The following is a 21,683-nucleotide window of genomic DNA, read 5'->3' as shown; positions in this document are numbered from 1 at the left end:
AAAAAAGAAAATTAAAAGATAACTTATATTAATTACTTGGTGTGTTTAAAGTGACTGAAGTGCTGCACAGAAAAAATAAAATAAAATCACTTTATGGAGAAATAAGGATTATTAGCTATATAGTGATGTTTAATTTTTTAAAATATATTTTTCACAAAATTTGATTGAGGATTAAAAAATGAGGTTGGAGAGACTCATTTGATTGATTCTTGACATTTGTGAAGGTTGAGTTGGTTTGTTAAACGGCCACCTTAGAACAAAAGCCCTATAATGAAGATTGGTTTTGGAAGTGTAAGATTTTCTTGTAATGCCCTCAAAATGGAGCCAATGAATTAATAAAAGGGGAACAAGTTGTTTTTCTAAATCACTTAAGTTCGTAATTTTTGGTCATGGAGATGGGACCATTTTAAGTGGCAATCAATGTGATTTTCTTTCTCTTAGCTGAGTTTATATTACAGCCAATCCGTTTGCTTCCTTGACAAGGCATGTTTGAGTGTTTTAGTAACTCACCAGTGATTGACTTCTTTCAAGGGGAAGATAGCATTTTCAGGCATTGGGATCTATTATAAGAAATCAAATAGAGAAGAGGGATTATTATTGATCAACTATTATTCTTTTCTCCTCCTCTGCAAATCAGAACTGTAGCTACCATTCTCAGGACGCAAACCCTGGAGAAAGCAACACTTCAGGACGAAAGCCCTGGAGCTTCTGCACTGGCCGCATACCCAGATCAGAATACTTGTTCGCAATTTAAATATTCTACCATTTCATATTTAGAAGGAAAGATTACCAGCCATTTACAGCAACAGCACTGCCAGGCACATATGTTAGGATTCAAGCAAGGTTGAAACAGCAAAGTAGTCATCTATCATCAGCGAAATATGACGACACCATCTAGAAGTGTAGCTGCAATCTGTGATAGAAAAAGCAACCGAGAATTGAAGATTACCAGCAATAAAACTGCCCTAAATGCCTGTTTATACAGCAACCATAGCTTTGTATTAAGGTAGGGTATGATACTAATAGCTACTGCATATCTCTCCGGTGTGGGTTTGCATGCAGAGAAGCTGTGTATCTCATTAATATGTTTTCTAAAATTAATGATTTCTTTCAAGAGTTTATCTTTTTGTCTGTTATTTGAAAATTGGTGATTACAGACAAGCTAAATCAGTAAATTCATTTGATTCTTAGAAGAAAGAATATTTGACTTCTCTAGCCAATAGTGCGTCATTTCAACCACTGTAGGAAGAAAAGTCCTGCGATGAAGGTTGGTTTCAGAAGTGAGATTTTCTCTAGCCAGCTGTATGGCATTCATTTAGAATTTCAGAGTCACGGCTTCTGTGAAAACGGGGAATTTATTATCAGCTGCGGATTTCAATTCTCTAGGTATAAAACGATGAGGATGTGCAGACAAATAATAAATTTAATAGTTGTGTGTGCAACTGTTGAAAGAATCTTAAATTAATATGCCATGTGTACAAAGTGAGGAAGGACAGAAGTATATAGTGCTTTGTGTGCTGCATGTATTGAAATAAATTATTTTAGGGTTGATTAGCGCCTAGCCATACCAGACACATAGCCTCAAGGGGGTCGCACACTTCAGAAATGAATGTCGGAGCTATGAAAGGGGTTCATCTCCCATAGGACTTTTCAATGCAGCCAATCAAGGTGCATTGTAATCCAATGCAGTTGCTAAGGGACAGAGTAAAGCAGTGGGCCTGCCATTTGTAGGCTGTTGACAATATTTCAAAGGGATGCTTATTTTTTATAATCTGCAGCACAGTTTCAGAATGGGAAGAAAGATTTAAGGTAGTTTGAATGGTTCTACATCTCAGCGATTTAGTAATAATATTCTGAGAATTAATCTGCTGCTTGCAATTTCTGCGTAATATTTCAGTTTCTGTGTGCAACTTTTTGAGAAGGTAAATCTGTAACAGAAAGGCATAGGGTTTAAAATAATAGTCTGTTGACTATTGAATGCAATAAAATGTAAAAGGCAACATATAGTCCAGGATACTGCCAACTGTTTGATGAAAATGTCAATGAGCTTACATTGTGAAATTCCACAAGTTTGATCTAATATCAGGATGGATGCATCACAATAGGATGATTATTATGATATTTTCAAAGAAACAAATCAGAATTATTTTATGTTCGGTTGATGCCAAGTGTTTTACAAAATGTCGTCATAGTAAACTTGTAGTTGTGGTAAATTACAATAATTTTGACTACTATATTACGTTCAAATATTTGAATTTTGTATAAAGTTAAGATCTGTCATATTGTCATTGTAATTAGAACCTGTGTTGAAAATATAGTCAAAACATCTGACTTGTTTGATATTGACATAAAGTTGTAAACCATTAGGACTCTGTTTTTATTTGCAAACTATTAATGGCTCCATGACTCACTTTTCCTTCTTATATGCTGACTTGGTATCAAATCCAATAACATTGGTACTGAAAGCGCATGTCTTTCAACCCAAGTGCTCAATAAAAATAAAACGTGTCAGCTGACAAATACTCAAAGAAGGGAAAACTTCCAAAGTTATACCTGGTCATGTCACAGAGCAAAATCAGAAGAACAGGAGAATATTGACAATCCACAAGAACAAGAGAAAGATGATAAAAAAATGTACAAATTAAGTGCCAGTAAAATGGACATTTAGTTTACAAATCTTCTTGACAGTGAAATCGAGTGTCAGACTTATCTGATAATGACATTAAAATTGTAAACCTTTATGCCTTTTTCAGTTTTGTTTTGCAAGTTTTTTTTTGAGGTTTCATAAAACCTGTCCTGGTATGATGTTGACTTGATAGGCACAAATTTTTTGTGGAGGATCTAACATTTATGTTTTTGCCTAAAGCATTTTATTTTGGTGGGAGATAAATTGGATTATTTGTGCACCTTATCTCCAAATTTTAATCCATTACTTTATTAATTGCTCGCACACTATTATATGACTTAATATTACATTCTGTCGACACCCTTAACTCATGACCAGCATAATGTGTTAACCTTAAGAAAGGATTCTATTTCATTAAATTTAATAAAAAATTCCTTGATATACTGTTTCTGTATTTAATTTGTTGTTGCTTCTGATGATATTAACACATACAATAACAATGTTCAAATTTTATAATTAACATATATTTTATTAAAAAATTTCAAAATTATTTGTGGATGTCAGGTTGAGTTGAAGGAAGGTCCTTTGGAACAGTTCACACATGATATGGAGCCATTTTTGCGAAAGCAGGGCATGCCAGTTCGATTAAATAAAGGTTTGTATTATACTTGTTTTAATTTCATGCTATGAATGTGAATGAGCTATATAAAGTTGATGTTTTTAAAACTCAGTTCCATAAAATTAAATAGTTTTAATACTGGAAACATGGTCCCACTAAAACCCAGCTTTTCTATTTCCCCAACTATGTAAAATGATCTTCACTTTTCAAAAGAGGTCAAGCTCTTATTAAATGAAACATCATGCCATTTCTATTTAGACTGTCATCACCAATTTATAAGAGCCACACCCATGAGGAACATTATTTTGCTATATAACGATGGGTTTGTTCTGTACTAAATGTGTGTGGCACTGGACACCCATCTTCATATAGACTCTGTTGATGTTTGGTAGCTTCAGTTGTATAAACTATGAGACTTAAGTGCAGATATATATATATATATATATATAAAATGTATGAGATATTATATAATTAAATAATCATTTTTATTACATTAATTGTATAATAATGGATAGACATATCTCATGAGGAGGTATGTCTCTCCATGTCTCTTAATATATATAAGAATGAAATTGCTGCCATTGGAAAACATATACCAAGAAGGCAATGCGATCACATATGCAGCAATCCTCAAAAAATAAGATGGTATCAGAGCCAACTGCATATATAACACAAGAAAAAGACAATTTTTTAATGACAGGTTAATGTCCCATTAACTCACGACAATTTTTTAAGACAATTTTTTAATGACAGGAAATCACAAAGAAAGGATAGCATTGGGCATAATGCTAGATATATACAGAGGAAAACAGATAAATATATATATCAAGACATTGTTAAAGAAGCGAATCAAATCCACCGAAAAAGATGGAAGAAAAATCATATTTCACCTAGATAGCAAGAATCTCCAGGAGTCCTTGCAAGGCTCGGGCAGGAACAATCTTATGCATTACATAACGTATTACGTCTTTGGATTCACCAAGCTGCAGGGCCTAGGCCATAATCATTGAATACACATCAGTGTTTGCTTGATGTCAATTGTCCCCCGGGAAAAACATGTCCCTTAATAGTAGTTCTACCACATTTTTCAGTCGTGGGTGTACCAATTCAAACATGTTCATTCTTGCCTTCCTAACCAATCCATGGAAGGTATTTTGTTGTTTTTTGCATGTAAGGGTGAATGAAGACTCCATTGAAGAACTCTGCAAATCCCTAAAGCTGCCCTAGAATGAGCGAAAATTGTGGTTTTGGGAGAAGAAAAAAAATTCGATTTAGGGCGGTGAATTATGTTCTCATAAATGCTCATCCCATCACCTTACAACAAAGTTACATGGGTATGGATATGGATAGAAATACGAATACGGTCTTGGGTACGGATACAGCCATTTTTTAAGATCCTTAATATGGATACGGTTGGATATGACATCAATAAATATCACATACACATATTTAACACAATTTTCTAAGTTATTAGACGAGTTTTTCATTAGCTTAGAAGCAATATGGACATAGAAATGCTACATAAATATTTATAAGTTATTTTTACACTTTACAATATGCAGTTGCATTATAAGATAACCCAACAAAACGGGTTGCTGAATAGAACAACATTTTAGTTGTCTTTCTCATTTGGTGCAGATTTTGTTTATACCATTTTAAAAAATAATTGTATTATTATTATTTTTACAGTAAATTTGGGAGGGTTTTCGCCTAATCTTAAAAAACATCAAATTATGTAGTATTTGGCGCGGCTGGAAATCAACTTTTTTTAGGCTGACATGGGTGCAATATTCAACGCATATCCAAGGAGTATTGGATATGTTTCCAAATTGGATACGGGGATACGTGTTCCCAAGGAGGGACAAAGGAGTTTTCGGCAACTTTGCCTTACAACCATGCATGCGATACTATTCACTAAAGGAACTTAGAGCCCGTTTGATTGCTGGAATAGGAATAGAAAATTAGGAATATGTTTTGTATTCTCTGTTTGGTGCACTAAATTGGAATAGGGAATAGGAATACATATTCCCATTTAACCCCAAAATGAGCATATGTCTATACCAAAAAATACTTGTTATTGGAATAGCTATTCCTATTCTGATTTTTGCTTTTGATTATTTGATTGAAATTTGAAATCCGTTGAACCATTTGTTCACAGTCGCAAGGCATAGTGCATACTTTCTTTGCTTCATGACTCACAATTTAGTGTATCTTTAGGTGCCCGTTTGAAAAAAAATCGCAAGTAACTGTTCAGGTTTTGCCTTGCTTGGCTTTCAAAATTTTTTTCCTCGTCATACAAATTAATCTTGAGCGGCACACTGCAAACTGATCAAATGAAAACGAATGAAGGTATCTCTCTCACTGAGCATCTACCACCAAACTCATCATTTTTTAAGATAACACCAGGCCCCTTGTGTAGATGGACGGAAACATTCCTCCTTCGTTGACTTCATAGTAGACCTCAGATATGAATCGACTCCATTTTTCTTGGCCAACAGTGCAAGATCACTGGAACAATGCATGCGAATGTATAAACATTGCAACCCCATCCATGTCTTGCATTTTTTAATATTTATAGAGAAGGAAGCAGAGGCAGTGGCTCATTCTGTGAAGAAATTTCCAGAGATGTTGGGGAATAATAGGTGCCATGATCGATTGCTTTGCTTGTACACACATTCAAACCCTAGCAAGAAACCATCAAATTCCAATTTCTACTTTGTCTAGCCAAACAGAGAAAACAAATTTCTATTCCAAATTAACAATTCCAGAATAGCAATTCCTATCCCTGCAACCAAACGAGCTCTTAGCTTCAAGCTCATTAATGAGCATTTAGGATGTATCTCTTTCCAAGATTATGTCCAGGGATTTGGTTCTCCAACATCATGCAAATGTACATTTTTGAAATACTCAATTATTATTTTTAAGACAAAGATTCAGTGTCCAATTGGACACTGGATCTGCTTTAGAGTTATGGACTCTTTTGATGTGAATTATCTTGAAGTCCTCTAGGGCGACCAATTCCCGATTGATGTTGTTAATGCAATTTTTCAAGTGCCAGGCATCCACGATGCCTTTTGATTGTGGCAGTAATGATAATAAGTGAGCCACCCTCCACATGTATCTTGGTCACTCCTATTTCTTTGATGCTCAGATTGCCAACAAGGTAGCCTTTGCTTTTGCTACAATATTGGTTCCATCCTGAAGCCTTTTACCCCTAAGGGCAATGAGGTCTGCATTGTCATCTCTAATGATGAAGCCTGCTCCAAGGGTTTTGGATTGCCATTGAATGTTTTTGTTTGTTTGTGGTATCTAGTGTGACTTGAACTAGAGTTGTTGCATAGCACCGAGATCATTAGCCTAACAGTATGTCTCATGACTCGCTTTCACACCAACTCAGCTATGCATTCGCCCTTAAGAGTAGCTCATTGTTACTACCAAATTTGAGTACCTAAAAAAATTTCATAAACTACAGATTATGAGAAGACAATCTTTTTATTCAATTGATATTCGTCATACCCTCTCTTATTAATAATTCAAATAATACTAGTATATAAACTCCATATTTTGATGATTGTAGTGCCAATATCTATCATCTAGTATTACTTTATACTTCTTATGAACATTAGAAGTTTCTTGATTAATGATTGACCTATAATTACAAATCTCTCATAACTCATTTCCATATGAAGTGATCATTCCAAGAACCTATATACTTAGTCAAATTTGCAAAAATCTAATTTAAAGATTAATAGTTCACATCGATTGAGAGACTGAAGTTATCAACTATTAACTTGAAGAATCATTTCTACATTTATTGCTCTGAATTACGAGCTACCATTGCTCCTATGCCCAATTGCATAACTTATTAATGAAACTTTGATAAAAAGCATTAAATCTAAGCAATGATGTAATGTGTACACAAAGGAATCACTAGGAGAAATGAAAATGCACACGTAATAAGTAACATATCTCCTTAAATGTTTTTCTGTAACAACATCATGGAATACACAAGTGCCTTTTGCATTCAAACTCCTATTAAATCCAAAGGGAAGTCTAGGAGTCAACATGCACTTGATATTCAAAATTCAAGTTAAATCTAATTAAGGGCATCTAAGGTTATTTAGATATTTGTTTATGTAAGAGAACATACTCAAGCATTGTTTAAGGCTTTGTAGACTATGTTAAGATCCATAGATTAGAGGGGAAGGTTAGTTTGTATATGTTCTTAATGCTAGTATGTATTACGATGATAGGTTGTTTCTATCATTATTATTTATTATTTAATGGATATCTATTGTGATCCCCCATAAATATTATAATGTTTCTAATATTTAGTTTCCTGTATCTTGAATAGAATGTTTCTATTCTTTATGATTGTTGTTCATTTATATATATATATATATCTCTTAATCACTGTTAATATCAAGCAAATACTTACCAATTACTGCATAATATGGTATTCAAAAATATTATAATTTTTTGTTCGAAATTATCAGAGCAATATTTTTTGAAATATTTTTTTCTGTGCAATCTGCTTTGAGCCAGGGTTTTTTCTGCTAGTCATGGTCATTATTTTGCAACTGCCATTTGTATATCTGCGATTTTTTTCCTGCTCACGTCTAGAAAAATCATGCCATTCTTCTTTAGATGTTTTTTTCTTTGGTCGAGTCTATTGGGCAGCATTTTTTGGGTACTATTACCTCTACAAATCGTGACCTTACCTGTGGGTTATTACCTTTGCAAATCGCAGATGATTATTTTGTTGCTAAAATCATTGTTTTTTTGAGTTTTTATAACCTACATGCCATTTCTTCCTTTTTTGAGGTTTTTTGCAGCCTCCAATTGCCATTGCTAGAGGTGTCTAGGGTTTTCCAACCCTTTGTTGTTATGCCTCCAAACCAACCCAGAAACCACGCTTTTTTTGCAAATCTCAGCCATGGTTGTTTTTGGTCAAAACCCTAATTTTTTGTATTGGATCAATTTTTTTATATAGATTCTTGTTGGGTTTTTTGAGATTTCAACTAGGTTATCATCCATTTTTCTTGGGTGCCTCAATTTTCGAGCTAGCAGATCCAGAATTTGACAACATATTCTCTCTGGGTTTTTCGAGCTCTCTTCTGGTTACCTCTTCATTCTTTTGGGTCTTCTATTTTTTGCCTTGAAGTACATGCCTTCATAGATTTTCATGTTTTTTCATTGGAAAGTGTGATATGGCATCTTTGACTAATATTTTGCTAGAGGGAAATCAAAAGCTCAATGGTTGCAATTATGGCACTTGGAACTAACAAATGCTAACCATCTTTGAATATTGCAACAACGATAAGGTGGTTTGGCAACGTCTATACAGCCACGAAAATGCACTTTCTTATGAAGGAGAAGACTTAGAATTTTTTTTGAAAAGTTGGAAAAAGCAATGTAAAGGAAGTGCATTTTCGTGGCTGTATAGCCACGGGCAGGTGGTTCTAGGTACTACAACTCGACCTAATCAAGCTGGTCTTGACTAGATTGCATGGGATCAAAATAATCAGGAGGTGGTGATGCTTCTCAAATTTCGTAGCTGATGATCAACTCCCTCAGAGTCCTTCCAGCAAAACAACTATCGAGCTATGGGAGCATGTAAATAAACTTCACGAGACTTTAGACAAAAGCAAAGCCTTCTTTCTCAAGAACACTGTTTTCTATGTTTTCTATTATCATGGATGAGCGGAAATCGCTCCAGGGACACTTGAATAGGATTCAAGAAATTCGTCATTAGTTGCTTGCCATTGGCACAAGATGGAGGAAGAGGACATTGTTGGTCATAATCCTCAAAAGTTTACCTTAGTCCTACGAGCATTTTATCTAGACTATCAACATCACTTCTACTGGTGTTGATCTGAAGTTCACCAATCTTTGCACAATGTTGCCTTTGTTGCTAAATCCTTTCAGAAGGATAAAGGCAAGTCTCATTCACAACAGTCTTCTTAGTAGAAGTTATCTGCTCCAACATTAGAAGGCTCCAAGAGAAAGAACATTCGATGTAACTAACGCCACAAGTATGGTCACATGAAGGTTGAATGTCGGAAGTGTTTAGTTGCCCAGGCTAAACAATCTAGTTCGCAACCCAAAGCGAGTAATGCAAAGCACACCAAGTAGACATAATTTGCCTTTTACATCTTCATGGCTAAAAGACTTGCAGATCATGTGATCTCGTTTGCCTTGTACATTGATTCAGGTGTCTCTCGTCATTTCACCCACCGCAGAGATTGGTTTACGGTCCGCTAGCCTTATTCATTATTCAGATTCTGTTATTTTTGGTGGAGAGGAAGAGTACACCATTGTTGGAAAAGCCAATATTTAGATTCAGTCGACTAGGAGGAATCTCATTTTCCTCTGTGTACTGCATTCCAAGGATGAAACTAAATCTACTCTCAGTCAGTCAGTTGCTACAACACTCCACAATTGGATGTCATCTTTAGTTCAAATTAGTGCACCATCATTGATAGGGCAACTCAATCTATTGTTACAGTGGGTCTTGAGGATCAAGGTCTTTTTAGACTTATTGATTCTGGTGATTCTCAAGACTTACTATGGCTGCTCGGTGATCTTCTTTCAGCACACTTTGGCATCAACAATATGGTCACTTAAATGTGCACTTTGTCTCTCAGCGTGCTGGGGAAGAGCTTGTCCTTGGATTGCTAGAGATCAGACTCAGTAGCTCAAAGTTTGTGATACATGCCAGGTTGGGAAGAAACATTGCAGACCTTTCACTAGTGGCTATTCATGGTGACTTCTTAGGTACTTTAGCTTGTTCATGCTGATATCTGCGGCTTTATGGCCACTCCTGTTCTTGTGTCCACGTATTTTTTGTTGTTTGTTGATGATTTCAGTAGGAAAATGTGGGTATATTTTCTTCAAAAGAAATCAGAAGCATTTACTGTATTTCAGAAGTTAAACCTTTAGTTGAAAAAGAGTCTGGGAAATCTATTATTGCTCTTAGGTCAGACAATGGTGGGGATTTGGGGGGGAATTTGTTCTAATGAAATCTCTAGCTTCTGTGATACTCATGGCATCAAGCACCAGTTAACCACACCCACAAACTACAACTAAACAATGTAGTTAACACTCTAGTTTATCTTTTGAACCAGTCACCCACAGTGACGGTCAAAGGTAAGACTCTGGAAGAGGCCTCTATTAGGTTGCAAGCCCATAATCAATCACTTGAAGGTTTTTGGCTCTCTTGCTTTTGTTTGGACCCTTGATACGTCATGCACCAAGTTGGATGCCCAGAATCAAAAATTCATGCTTGTTGGATATAGTAGTATTCACAAAGCCTATCACTTGATCAACACTAAGACATATAGTCTCTTGTACAGTCGTGATGTAGTCTTTGATGAAAAACGAGGACCATTCATGCCTGTTTCTCTTGTTCCTGATCCAATAGACCAGCCTATGAAGGCTCATGATTTGACAGTTAGCTTCCATTAGGTTCACCTGATGGGAGGGCTCCAACAGCTACAACAACTCTAGTTATACTAGTGATTTCCGTACAAATACCTCCGGCGTCTCTTGCAGGATCACCTAGATATGTAGATATTTCACCTAAATTTGATCTGATTCTTTCGATGAGGAACTTAATCATAGAGCATCTCCCGATACTAATTTTGGTCATTCTTCTCTTTAGCCTAAGTGGTGGGCTAAGACACTTTTTGATCTTCGAGATGATGAGCTCATTGATGGGAGAACTGCTCGAAAAAAGAGCAAACCTACAAAGTCCATTAATTTTGTTATGGCCAACATTCTCAAAGTGTTTGAACCTCAAACATATTTTGAGGCTAAAGGAATTCTAGAGTGGGAACATGCCATGACATCTGAACACTAGAGCCTACTTGTTATGCCCTGCTAGGGAATCCAAAAGAAATTAACCTAAAGTTTCACTAAGTTTGTCAAACTTTATTTTTTGAAAGATAATGACTTAACAAAAACAGATATAATACAATGTAAACAATAATAACAAGAGATAAAATATAGCAGAAGCATTAACTCACATACATAACAACTCTCATAAACATATTGCATCTCTTAAGGTTTTGTGATGTTGAATCACATTTAAATTTAATTAAATACTAAATTTGATATATAACAAATCCACTATCAAATAATAATCATAAATACAAATCCATTAAAATAATATACAATTATAGGATGCTACTTGGCATAACCAGAATGCACAATCATCCATTGTACAAGTCATAGGGTATGAAAGGTTGGAGAATATACATCATCAAATAATTAAAACATCTCATAAATCTCTGATAATAAAGTACAATACAATAGAGAATAATTATCCAACAAAAATATAAGATTAGATAGAAAGGAACATCTTCACAAGCACATCCAACGATGGCATCACACGGTCAAATCTCAATGGTACAAGAAAATGCACTACCACTTGACCTCATGAAACCTAAATGGCCCACTTTCATCGGGCTAAGGAGATAAACTCAAGTCCCAAATGGATAACAATACCACAAGTCATAACCAAGATCTAGGTCAAGGAAACACCTGAAGGCAAACTCTCTCAAAGGGTACCAAGACTCAAGTATTATCTAATCCCAGAGGCAACAATGACATGTAGGAAATCTAGTATGCAAGTGTCATCGCATGAGCCAACTCTAAGGTTACCCTAGCAGCCACTATGGACTCCGGCCCCCTAGTGTCTCTGTGGCATCAATATCCTTTTGTATAGACAAGGCAAACTAACAAGTCAACTCTAAGGTAACGCTTTACCCGGGCAGTCCCTTAGGACTCCAGACCCCCTAGTGACTTTATGTGGCACATTATCTTATTAATTTATTTTAACCCATTTAATGAAATGTTATCACTTATTGAATAACCTACAATGGGTTACCTGCTAGCCTCTTCAGGGCCTTAGCCTCCATTGCAAGCCACTTCCCAACATGACATACATATAACCTACCCTAAGCTTAGCAAAGGCAAAAGATTTCAAATGACCATAAACCACACATTAGTTCTTAAACAGGCAACTAGAAAGTATTGAAATATAATTGATCATAATCATAGATTCCACCAACACCATCATCCTAAAAGGACTGATTCAAAATCAAGTACCCATAAATTAAATCCATGTCATAGCATGACATCACAAAAAAAAATCACATAATCACCTCAGTCCTATGTAAGCAACTAGGAAGCAATCCAAAGATAACTGATTGAAGATTCAAAGGTTATATTAGAAAAGACACATCATCCACCTCAGTTCTACATAAGAATTGGAAAGTACTAATAAACAATGATCAAAACTCATCATAGACAACACGTGACACATTTCCATGGTCAGGTATAAAAGATCAGATACATAACATCATCATGAAACAAACTCCCCAAGCCTTTGGTAAACATCCTAACTAGTCAATGCTAAGTCAACTTCGAAACCCAACATCAGTGAATCACATATCACATACAACTCATACAATGTAACTTTCTCAATACATTAGGTTTTGAAAACACAGTTTTAATTTTCACTATGGTTTCAAGCTTTCATTTTCATTCCCATTTCCAAGTGTTATAAATACTAAGTTAAACCCGAACCCAACACGAGATAAATCATACATATCATTAGAAATTTAACAATTGTTTTCATAGATCATCTGGTTTTCAAAACACAAAAGTTCGATATACAATCAAGGTTTCAGTTTTCATTTTCGTTTTACAAACACAAGGTTCAATATATAATCAAAGTTTCAGTTTTCGTCAATTCAAAGTATCAAGATTTCTAGGGTTTTCGAATAATAGAATCTCCCTAGTAATAAAATTGTTTTCATATAAAATTGGTCTGTCAAGTAAAATTGGAATTTGCTTAAAATAATCATTCTTCCAATTACCATTATCAAATTACTATACACATACCTTTTTAATAATACATTAATTAAATCTCCAAATGAATATTATTAAAAATTAATCAATAATCAGTAATTATTAAAGATAATGATTATTGATTTATTAATAAAATAACCTATATTAAATTTTTCATAAAATAATTATTGATCTAATAATAAAATAATAATTATTAAAAATTATAATAATATAATTAACTTTTAACATTTATTAAATTAAATTTAACATATCATAATAAAAACATTATTTAAAATTTAATAAACCAAAAATTTAAATAAAAATAAAAATTACTAATTACATTTATAGCCTGCCGGCTCTAAAGGTACGCTGGCACAATAGCCTGCTGTACGCAGCCCTTACGACTACCGACATGGAGAGGAGGGTGGGAGGAAAGGTGGGTGGGGGGAGGCTGTGTGTGGCCCCTGCCCACCATAATATATATATATATATATATATATATATATATATATATATATATATATATATATATATATATATATATTTTAAAAGAAACAAAAGATACCCTCCGCAAAGAAATATCACCATGCAATCTAAAAAAATTATATTTTAATAATTATCACAGTAATTATATATATATATATATATATATATATATATATATTGTTAATTTACCAATATAAACTTGGTAGAGAAATCCGGACCAAACAGTCAAAATATATAAATCAAAATCTGTTTTCTTTTCAAAACCCACATCCTGATTTTAACAAATTCATTACGAATCACCTAGTTCAAATCAAATGAGTGTTTCGAATTAACAATCCATATACAGATGATTCTAAAACAAAGAACATTAGATTCACAAACGAGGGTTTCTAATCTTCAAAGCATATATAGATATTTCTCATTCAAAGAATGATGAATTTGTATACAAGGGTTTCAACCCGATTCAAATTCTGAAATCAAATTCATCCAGACACAAAGAAGACAGAACATTCAAAGAACGAAAACTATTGCAAAAAAAAACCATGAGATCCTACTTGGATTTGATGCTAAAACGACGACGCATGGAGCTCGCAAGCAATTTCCCCTTCCTTTGAAAACCCTCCTCGGAAAATTGCTTCTCCAAATCTTCGGTTCTTGCAAAATGAGCTCTAGATCTTTGATAAAGAGTTCTCCCCTAAATTTATGGCTTTGATTGTGCAATCACGTGAGAAGACTCGTTGATCTTTATCTTTTATTATTTTACTATATTTTAATATTTATGGACAAACTTTTTGCCATTTAATTAAAATATCTTTATTAAATAATTTTCTTTCTCTCTTTAATTAATTCTTGAGACGTTTTTAAATATAATACTTATTAATTTAACTAATAATATTATTTAGAGTTTATTAATTGAACTAAAACTCCTAAATAAATATTATTAAATTAAATAAATATAAATACGCCAGAATTATAACTTTAATTAAATCTTTAAATTTAATTAATTTCTCAATTAATTAAATATAATAACTATTGAATTTTTTTAATAAAATTTCCATTAATTAAATCATTTATAATCGGATTTAATTAAAACAGAAAATAATCACAGATCCACAAAATCAAATACGAAAACTCAATTGAAGGACAGAGAACATAATCAAACTCCAGGGTCAAAATCATGAATTCATGTCACTTGACGAATTCAAACGGGTAAACAACTCAGATAATTGTCCTACTGTCTAGGACAATTGGCTTAGGTTAGGATTTGGACTCGAGTTATCTCCCCACTTAAAGCATTAAGATACTGCAATAGGGTATGCTTATCCTGGCAATTCAGGGAAGTTGATACTTTGTATCTGCAATCTGCATAAAATCCACACATGTACATACACGTATAATCTAAACTAAATAGGCAATGGCAGGAAGTGGTACATCGTGTAGATCCCAACTAGCAGCTAACTATGACTCCCTCCCACAACCACATCAAGAGCGTCAATCATAAAGTAAAACAGACAGGTTCACCATACACATGCAAGTATGGGGCAAGTATCCATAAAAATTGCATATAAATCATTCGTCTAACTAATCATCATGAAATAACTGAAATCACTAACTGAACATACAAATGTCATCATCGAAAGGATAAGCATATGAAATAACTAAAATAACTAAATAACTCATCACATAAATCAACTGAGTAAGAAGTGACATATAATCAAATCCGGTAACCAAGTATCGATAATTATAAAACACAATCAGAAAACAGGCCCAAAAGAATCCAACAATACGACAAGAAAAGTCAACTAGGGGTAGGCATTACACCGCTGAAGAATAACAACTGGGTCCTTTGTGATCTTCCACTAGGGAAGAAACCCATTGGCTGCAAATGGGTTTACAAAATTAAATGCAAGTTTGATGGTACTTTGGATAAGTACAAAGCTCATTTAGTTGCAATGGGCTTTTCTTAGCGTTAGGGCATTGAGTATGAGGAGACCTTTGCACCTACTACCAAGATGAGTACAATCAGATTAGTCCTAGCCATGGCAGCATAGTTTGGCTGGAAGGTCCGTCAGATGGAAGTCAAGAGTGCTTTCCCTGAATGATGACCTACAAGAGGAGCTCTACATGATGTAGCCTCCTTATTACAAGGTTGTTGGTAAAAAACACTAGGTTTTTAGGTTTTTGAAAGCTCTCTTTGGTTTAAAGCAAGCCCGTAGGGCATGGCATTGAAAATTGATTTAGTAGATTTGAGCATCAATAACAATATTTCAAGAGAAAACGTAACACAAATTCATCTCAAACATAGAAAATTGTGTGTTTCTATCATGATTCACCATGGAACATCAATTTATTAGAATATTATATTGTTTCTTTAATGGTCATCTTAATTAGTCTTCAGTTTCTTATGTAGCTTCTATTTCCGTCTTTACAAAAATAATATTATAATATATTACTCAAATATATGTATATATTTTCAATAGTAAGATTTTCATCTTGATCGAACTAATACTTTAACACTCCTTAGTTTAGAAGGATAAACATTTGAAAATAGAACATCACTAGTAATATTTAGGAATAACACGAAGGAAATTTTTGATCAAAAGATTCCCAATATTTGATATCATATGAGTATTGGCCTATTAGAATATCAAAACAAGATATTCACTAAATACAATTTCGATATCATATTAGGTAACAAGAATATTGGCCTATCAAAACATCAATAAAATGATTTTCACCAAGTACTCTGAGTAATGGCCTAACTAAACATCAACTAAATGATATTCACCAAGTACTCAATCAGAATATCAAGCCACAATATTCATCAAGTACCTACTCTATATTTATGGATGGAAACAACTTATAGACAGTGAATTAAACAACATCTAACACTTAGTTGTTGACTTACAAGATAAAGCCTTTTATGATCTATTTCAACATTTACATAAAATGTATATCATGATTTAAGGTATTGTAAGATCATCATCTTCTAATAACTTTTGCAAATACAAGTGATAGTCATTTGGAAGTCTTCACTTCCTCATGATATACAGAGGGGGCAGGCTCATACATGCATGACATCAAAAGTTCACATGAAGTTGCCACAGATATCGTCATGTGGCGTTCTCAAGACATTCACCACGAAACATATCAGAGAATAAAGTTTTCACCTCAAAAATTATCTCTCATAGACAAGAATGTAATACAAATGATTGCACTTGGAAATTCTTCCCCACGAAGAAGCACTAACCTTTTGACCTCCTTGTCAAGATTCTGATGAAATGTCAGACTCCCTTTGAATCTGTTATCATCCTTCTAATCTCCAGACAACATGTTATGTCATGCTTCCCTAATTCAATAGGTATTATGATAGCATAAGGCCTTCCGACTTACACAAAAGTTTATTCCATGAATCATAGTCCTTTAGAGCTCGTTTGGTTGCAGGCATAGAAATGGAGAATAGGAATGCAATATTGGGAATAGGAATGACTATTCCAATAACAACTATTTTTTGGAATGGGTATACACTCATTTTAGAGGCAAAATGCGAAAATGTATTCCTATTCCATATTCTCACTGACGAACCAAATGGAGAATTGAAAACGTGTTCCAAATTTTTGATTCCTATTCCAACAATCAAATGGGCCCTTAATTGCTATAGTTTCTGATCATTGGAGAATGCATCTCGACATGGTCTCTACTCCCTTTGAATCAATATAACCAAGATCATCAAAAGTTTGATTGGAGCATATTTTGTATATGCTCCCTCTCTTTGTCCAAGGTAGCCTCTAATGACTGTCAGACTCCCTCTTAATATAGAAGGATACTCCATAGTTTTAATCATCAAAGATTTTCGCTTCAAGAGCCTCACTTTATCCAACATGATCATTAGATGACTAATGAATTCTATATCAAAACGCTTTGGAGCCACTATCATAAGATTGTGTTCTACATAGTATTTGTTAGCATGTGTAAAGTACCAACCTTATTTTCCTGTAAGAACATACCCAAAGACAAAGGAAAAGATCAAGGTAAATAGATCTTATAGCATGTATAGAAATACAAATTAAAGAGAGACTACATTGAGTAGATAAATGTAATACTCAAGGATAATAAGTACTTATTTGTACATCAATGCCGTTGATATAAGTTACTCTAATGAAAGTTGATATGCATCAAATCGGAAAAATGCCTCTATATAAGGATTTGCCAACCAATTTGAGTACGATGGTTATTATTCCCCCCATAGTGTAAATATTCCACTTATACATGTTTTAACCATTTAAGTTTACACAACCTTTTGTGTTTTGGCAAACATTTTGAAGCCTGTGGACAGAGTGGTCTCACTTTCAACCATCACCATACATAAGAAACCAATTCAACCTAATATGTCTGTCGACCAAAAAAAAAACAGATTTTTGAAGATTACTAATAGTGATCATTGATTCAAGGCCATGACTTCACAAGCCAATAAGAATGGTCTTGTTTGATGACCAAGACTTCAAAAGGCAATAAGAATTTGCAAAGCTGGAAATGCTGTTCAATCTTGAATAATCGATGGATTTAGATAATATTATTGCCTCGAGGAGAATTTCCTATGTTTGCAATCTCCTATTGTTTGTAGTGGAGACATTTTTCACACTGACCAAAAGCATGTGGTGTCTTAATTAATGTTAATTTCCTTATTTAGTGATTTTCTTTCTTTATCAGATGACTCATATGGTAGAGTATATGAAGGAGATGTTGCATGTTGACTGTTATCTCATACGTAACACTCCCTGTCACCACATCAATGATGTTGTTGCAAATAGTTTCTGATGTTAAGACAACGGCTTCCAATAACATTTTTGATATAAAATGAGTTCTCAAAGGCTCTCCCCTTTCACGACTTATTTGGACACGACCTTTATTTGAACACAACCACTGAAGCTGAGAAAGTCCCTCTCAAGGATCTGATTGAGTAGTTTCTCTCCACCATTGTAAAGCTTATTTAAAATCTTGGTGCCGCTAGAGGCCGCTGAGAAATCTCCAGTAAATAATCCATTACCCATAAGATCATGGATTGGAATAGCAATGACCTACACTTGTATCATATCAAATGAGGGCAATAGATAAGCTCATAGAGGAATATCAATGGAGGGAAGTGGCACTTGTGTATGTGGATAACAATTTTGCCTAGCAACAAGTTAGGGCATAAATTGTTCATGAAGATGCAATGCCTCCACAAGCCAACCTTTTTGCAATGAGAAGTCTTCTTCAGGATAAGCTTATCAAAATGACCCAATTGGAGTCTCAAGCAATCATTATTTTTGAGGCAGCTATATTAAGGAATGATGAGCAGTGATGGTGTATGGATCACCACAGATGGATTCGCTAGTCTAGTAGAATCTTTCGCTGCTACTTCTATTGTCAGTTGTGGAACTAAATGCATTCACACTTGTCTAGCAAAATATGATCAAGATCCTTCACTATTTAATGATCGTGCAAAAAATGAAGTGCTCACGATCAGGAAAAAGAGCTTGAATTTACACATTACATCAATATCTTTTCCAGAACCATTCATTTGCTTCTAGGCTAATTCAAAATACTCCTATGGTGTGCTCATCCATGCTAGGTTGCTGCTCTACGTGAAGGTCATCCATCTTTGTAGATATCGCTGGTCACTAAGAAATAATTTGGGGAGACTGCGAGGGAATATCTGAAAAAATCAATAATAACAAGTCAATAGTCATCCACATTGCATTTAAAATTCTCATATCTTTTCATAGGTAAATCTTCTGTTCTAATACCATGTTAAAATTATCAGACTTCGACTATGAGAGGAAATCCTTATTTCTAATATAGACAAACTTATCTGTTCGTTTTTGGGTGGATTTTCACTCCTTGGTCATTTACATTTTGCAAATCCAGGGAGGGTCTCCATAGTAGCAAAATGTTTTTAATTTTTTGTGACCAAAAGACATTAGTTAGACAATGACCATTAAGGGAGGATATTAGAATAATATAATGTTTCTTTAATGGTCATCTTAGGTGGTCTTTAGTTTATTAGGTAGTTTCTATTTCCATCTCTAGTTCACGATTGTTTCTTTTAGAAACATTGTTTTTGTAAATCTATATAAGGAGTTTTCATCTCCTTCGTTTAATACAACTACAACAACATCGATTTACCATAACACAATTTAAGTTGATAATCACCAAATGATTATACCAGCTTTATTAAGATAAAAACTTTGCTTAAAGAGATTGCATTTATAATCCATTTATAATTTGTTTTGATTATTGTGTAGTCCTTACCCCACTTGCACTTGCATACGACTTGATCACTGAATTTCTAATGCCCTTTACTTAAGATAGTCAAAAATTATTAACCACTTAATGACATATCGTACTACATATTTAGGAAATAAACATTACTTCCTCTTTGTACAAATTCAATTAAGAGCAAGCAAATAGGATATATTGAACGGTAAATCCTATTGTAATATATTTTAATCTAAAAAACAACACTTCTTTGATACTTCATCTTATCATTTTTCCTTTTGGAAATTATAGGATTTTTTCCTATTGTCACTAAACATTACCATAGGCACTTTTATATATCACTAATACTCAACTTGTAATGTTAATTTTGAAAAATAAATATATGATGTCTCCAAAGTGTTTATCTATTCTACAACTTCATTCAAGAATAAATTTACATTGATGCACTAAATTAAGCTACAAAATCAATTGTTCATATTTTAAGTAATTCATTTTATTTTCTATTTTCTCTATGATCTCTTTGAGATTCATATAACATGAGAAATATAAGAAAACTATATTAATCAGGCTATAAATTATTGTTTATGGCAGTGTTACAAGCCTAGGACTCGGCTTGGATTCAGGAAGCCCAAATCAGCCTCGGACTAGAACTTGGCGTCTGAACTCAACAAATTAAAAAGCCTATGAAATTCAAAGATTTTTCCATGCATTATTTAGCTAATTATCATCAAATACACAATAATTGAGATAAATAAAAGCTACTTTGCACACATACACAACTTTGCATAGATTACATAAGCATAACTGCAAATTTTTGAAGGAAATTACTTGAAGTTAAACTAAATAACATAATAGAAATATAGTGCCATTGTCAAATGTCTACAATATTCATGAAATATGCAATCAAACATTCAAAAGATATATCAAAATAAAGGCTCATAGTAGCCTATCTCTTATGTGTACGCCTAAGATCGGTCATGGAAGATTCTAGTCCCACCTCTCACCTTGTGTTCGAGGTTGAACCTCAATCACATGCTCATCATGATCATCCTCCTCATCGCCATCCTTATCCTCATAATCCTCATCATTGGGGTTAGATCCATCGTTCTTAGTCTTAGGGTCCTGCCTCTGGTCTCCTCATGCTCTAGCCTCCTCCACTGCTATCATTATTGCCTCTGCCTCTCGATTCACCTGACCAACCTACTCCAAGTCTTCATCACTAAAGACAAGATCATCAATTTTTGTGCCCCACCCTGCTTGTGGATCAACTTTCTCTAATACAATAGGAGATGTGTTAGTGCCCAAAATCTATTTGTGACGAAGGCAAAGGTTGTAATGAACAAACACGATCATTCAACTTTTTCACTACCACCCTGTTATGCTTCTTTGAGTGTATATGCTTGAACATACTCTAGTTGCATTTGCATCCTAAAGCATTAGATGACTGACTCAAGATACAAACTGCAATCCTCTGTAGATTTGACACATTAGTACGAAATATCTCCCACCATACATTGGAAAGGAGAAAAATTTATATTAATCCTATAACTTTGACTTTATCAATATAGATTCTAAAGTGGTAATAGAATTAGAAATTAGAATTTGGAATCGTAGATTGTTAATGGGCATCAATTTTGTTTGGTTTTTCTTGCATGAGTCTCTTGCAAATAGGTCTCCTTGTGCTTTCTTATACATCTCTATCTCATTGATTATAACTGTTTCATCAAGTGACATTTTCTCTATAACATCATAGAGGCCACTCAATACCTCGTCATCAGCCTTGAAATTTGGCTAAATTGGTATGCCAGAATAAGGAAGTGGGCAGCTGCATGTATG

The 21,683-nt window shown here is 34.0% G+C and overlaps 1 protein-coding gene across 1 annotated transcript in view; it reads left to right on the top strand.

Moving 5' to 3' along the window:
• LOC149550488 (Ribosomal protein L10 family protein) overlaps nt 1–21,683 on the top strand; it is a 47,412-nt gene that overhangs the window by 20,012 nt on the left and 5,717 nt on the right. Inside the window, exon 6 of the mRNA XM_089793494.1 lies at nt 3,191–3,281. Within this exon, the coding sequence (XP_089649620.1) occupies nt 3,191–3,281 (91 nt within the window). The remainder of the gene's footprint in view (nt 1–3,190; nt 3,282–21,683) is intronic.

The sequence above is a fragment of the Cupressus sempervirens genome, chromosome 7, assembly GCF_028749045.1.
Source record: "Cupressus sempervirens isolate cs-2001-9-10 chromosome 7, ASM2874904v1, whole genome shotgun sequence".
Taxonomy (NCBI): Eukaryota; Viridiplantae; Streptophyta; class Pinopsida; order Cupressales; family Cupressaceae; genus Cupressus; species Cupressus sempervirens.
The sequence above is the reverse complement of the archived record's forward strand: the minus strand, read 5'-3'. Positions and strand labels throughout refer to the sequence as shown.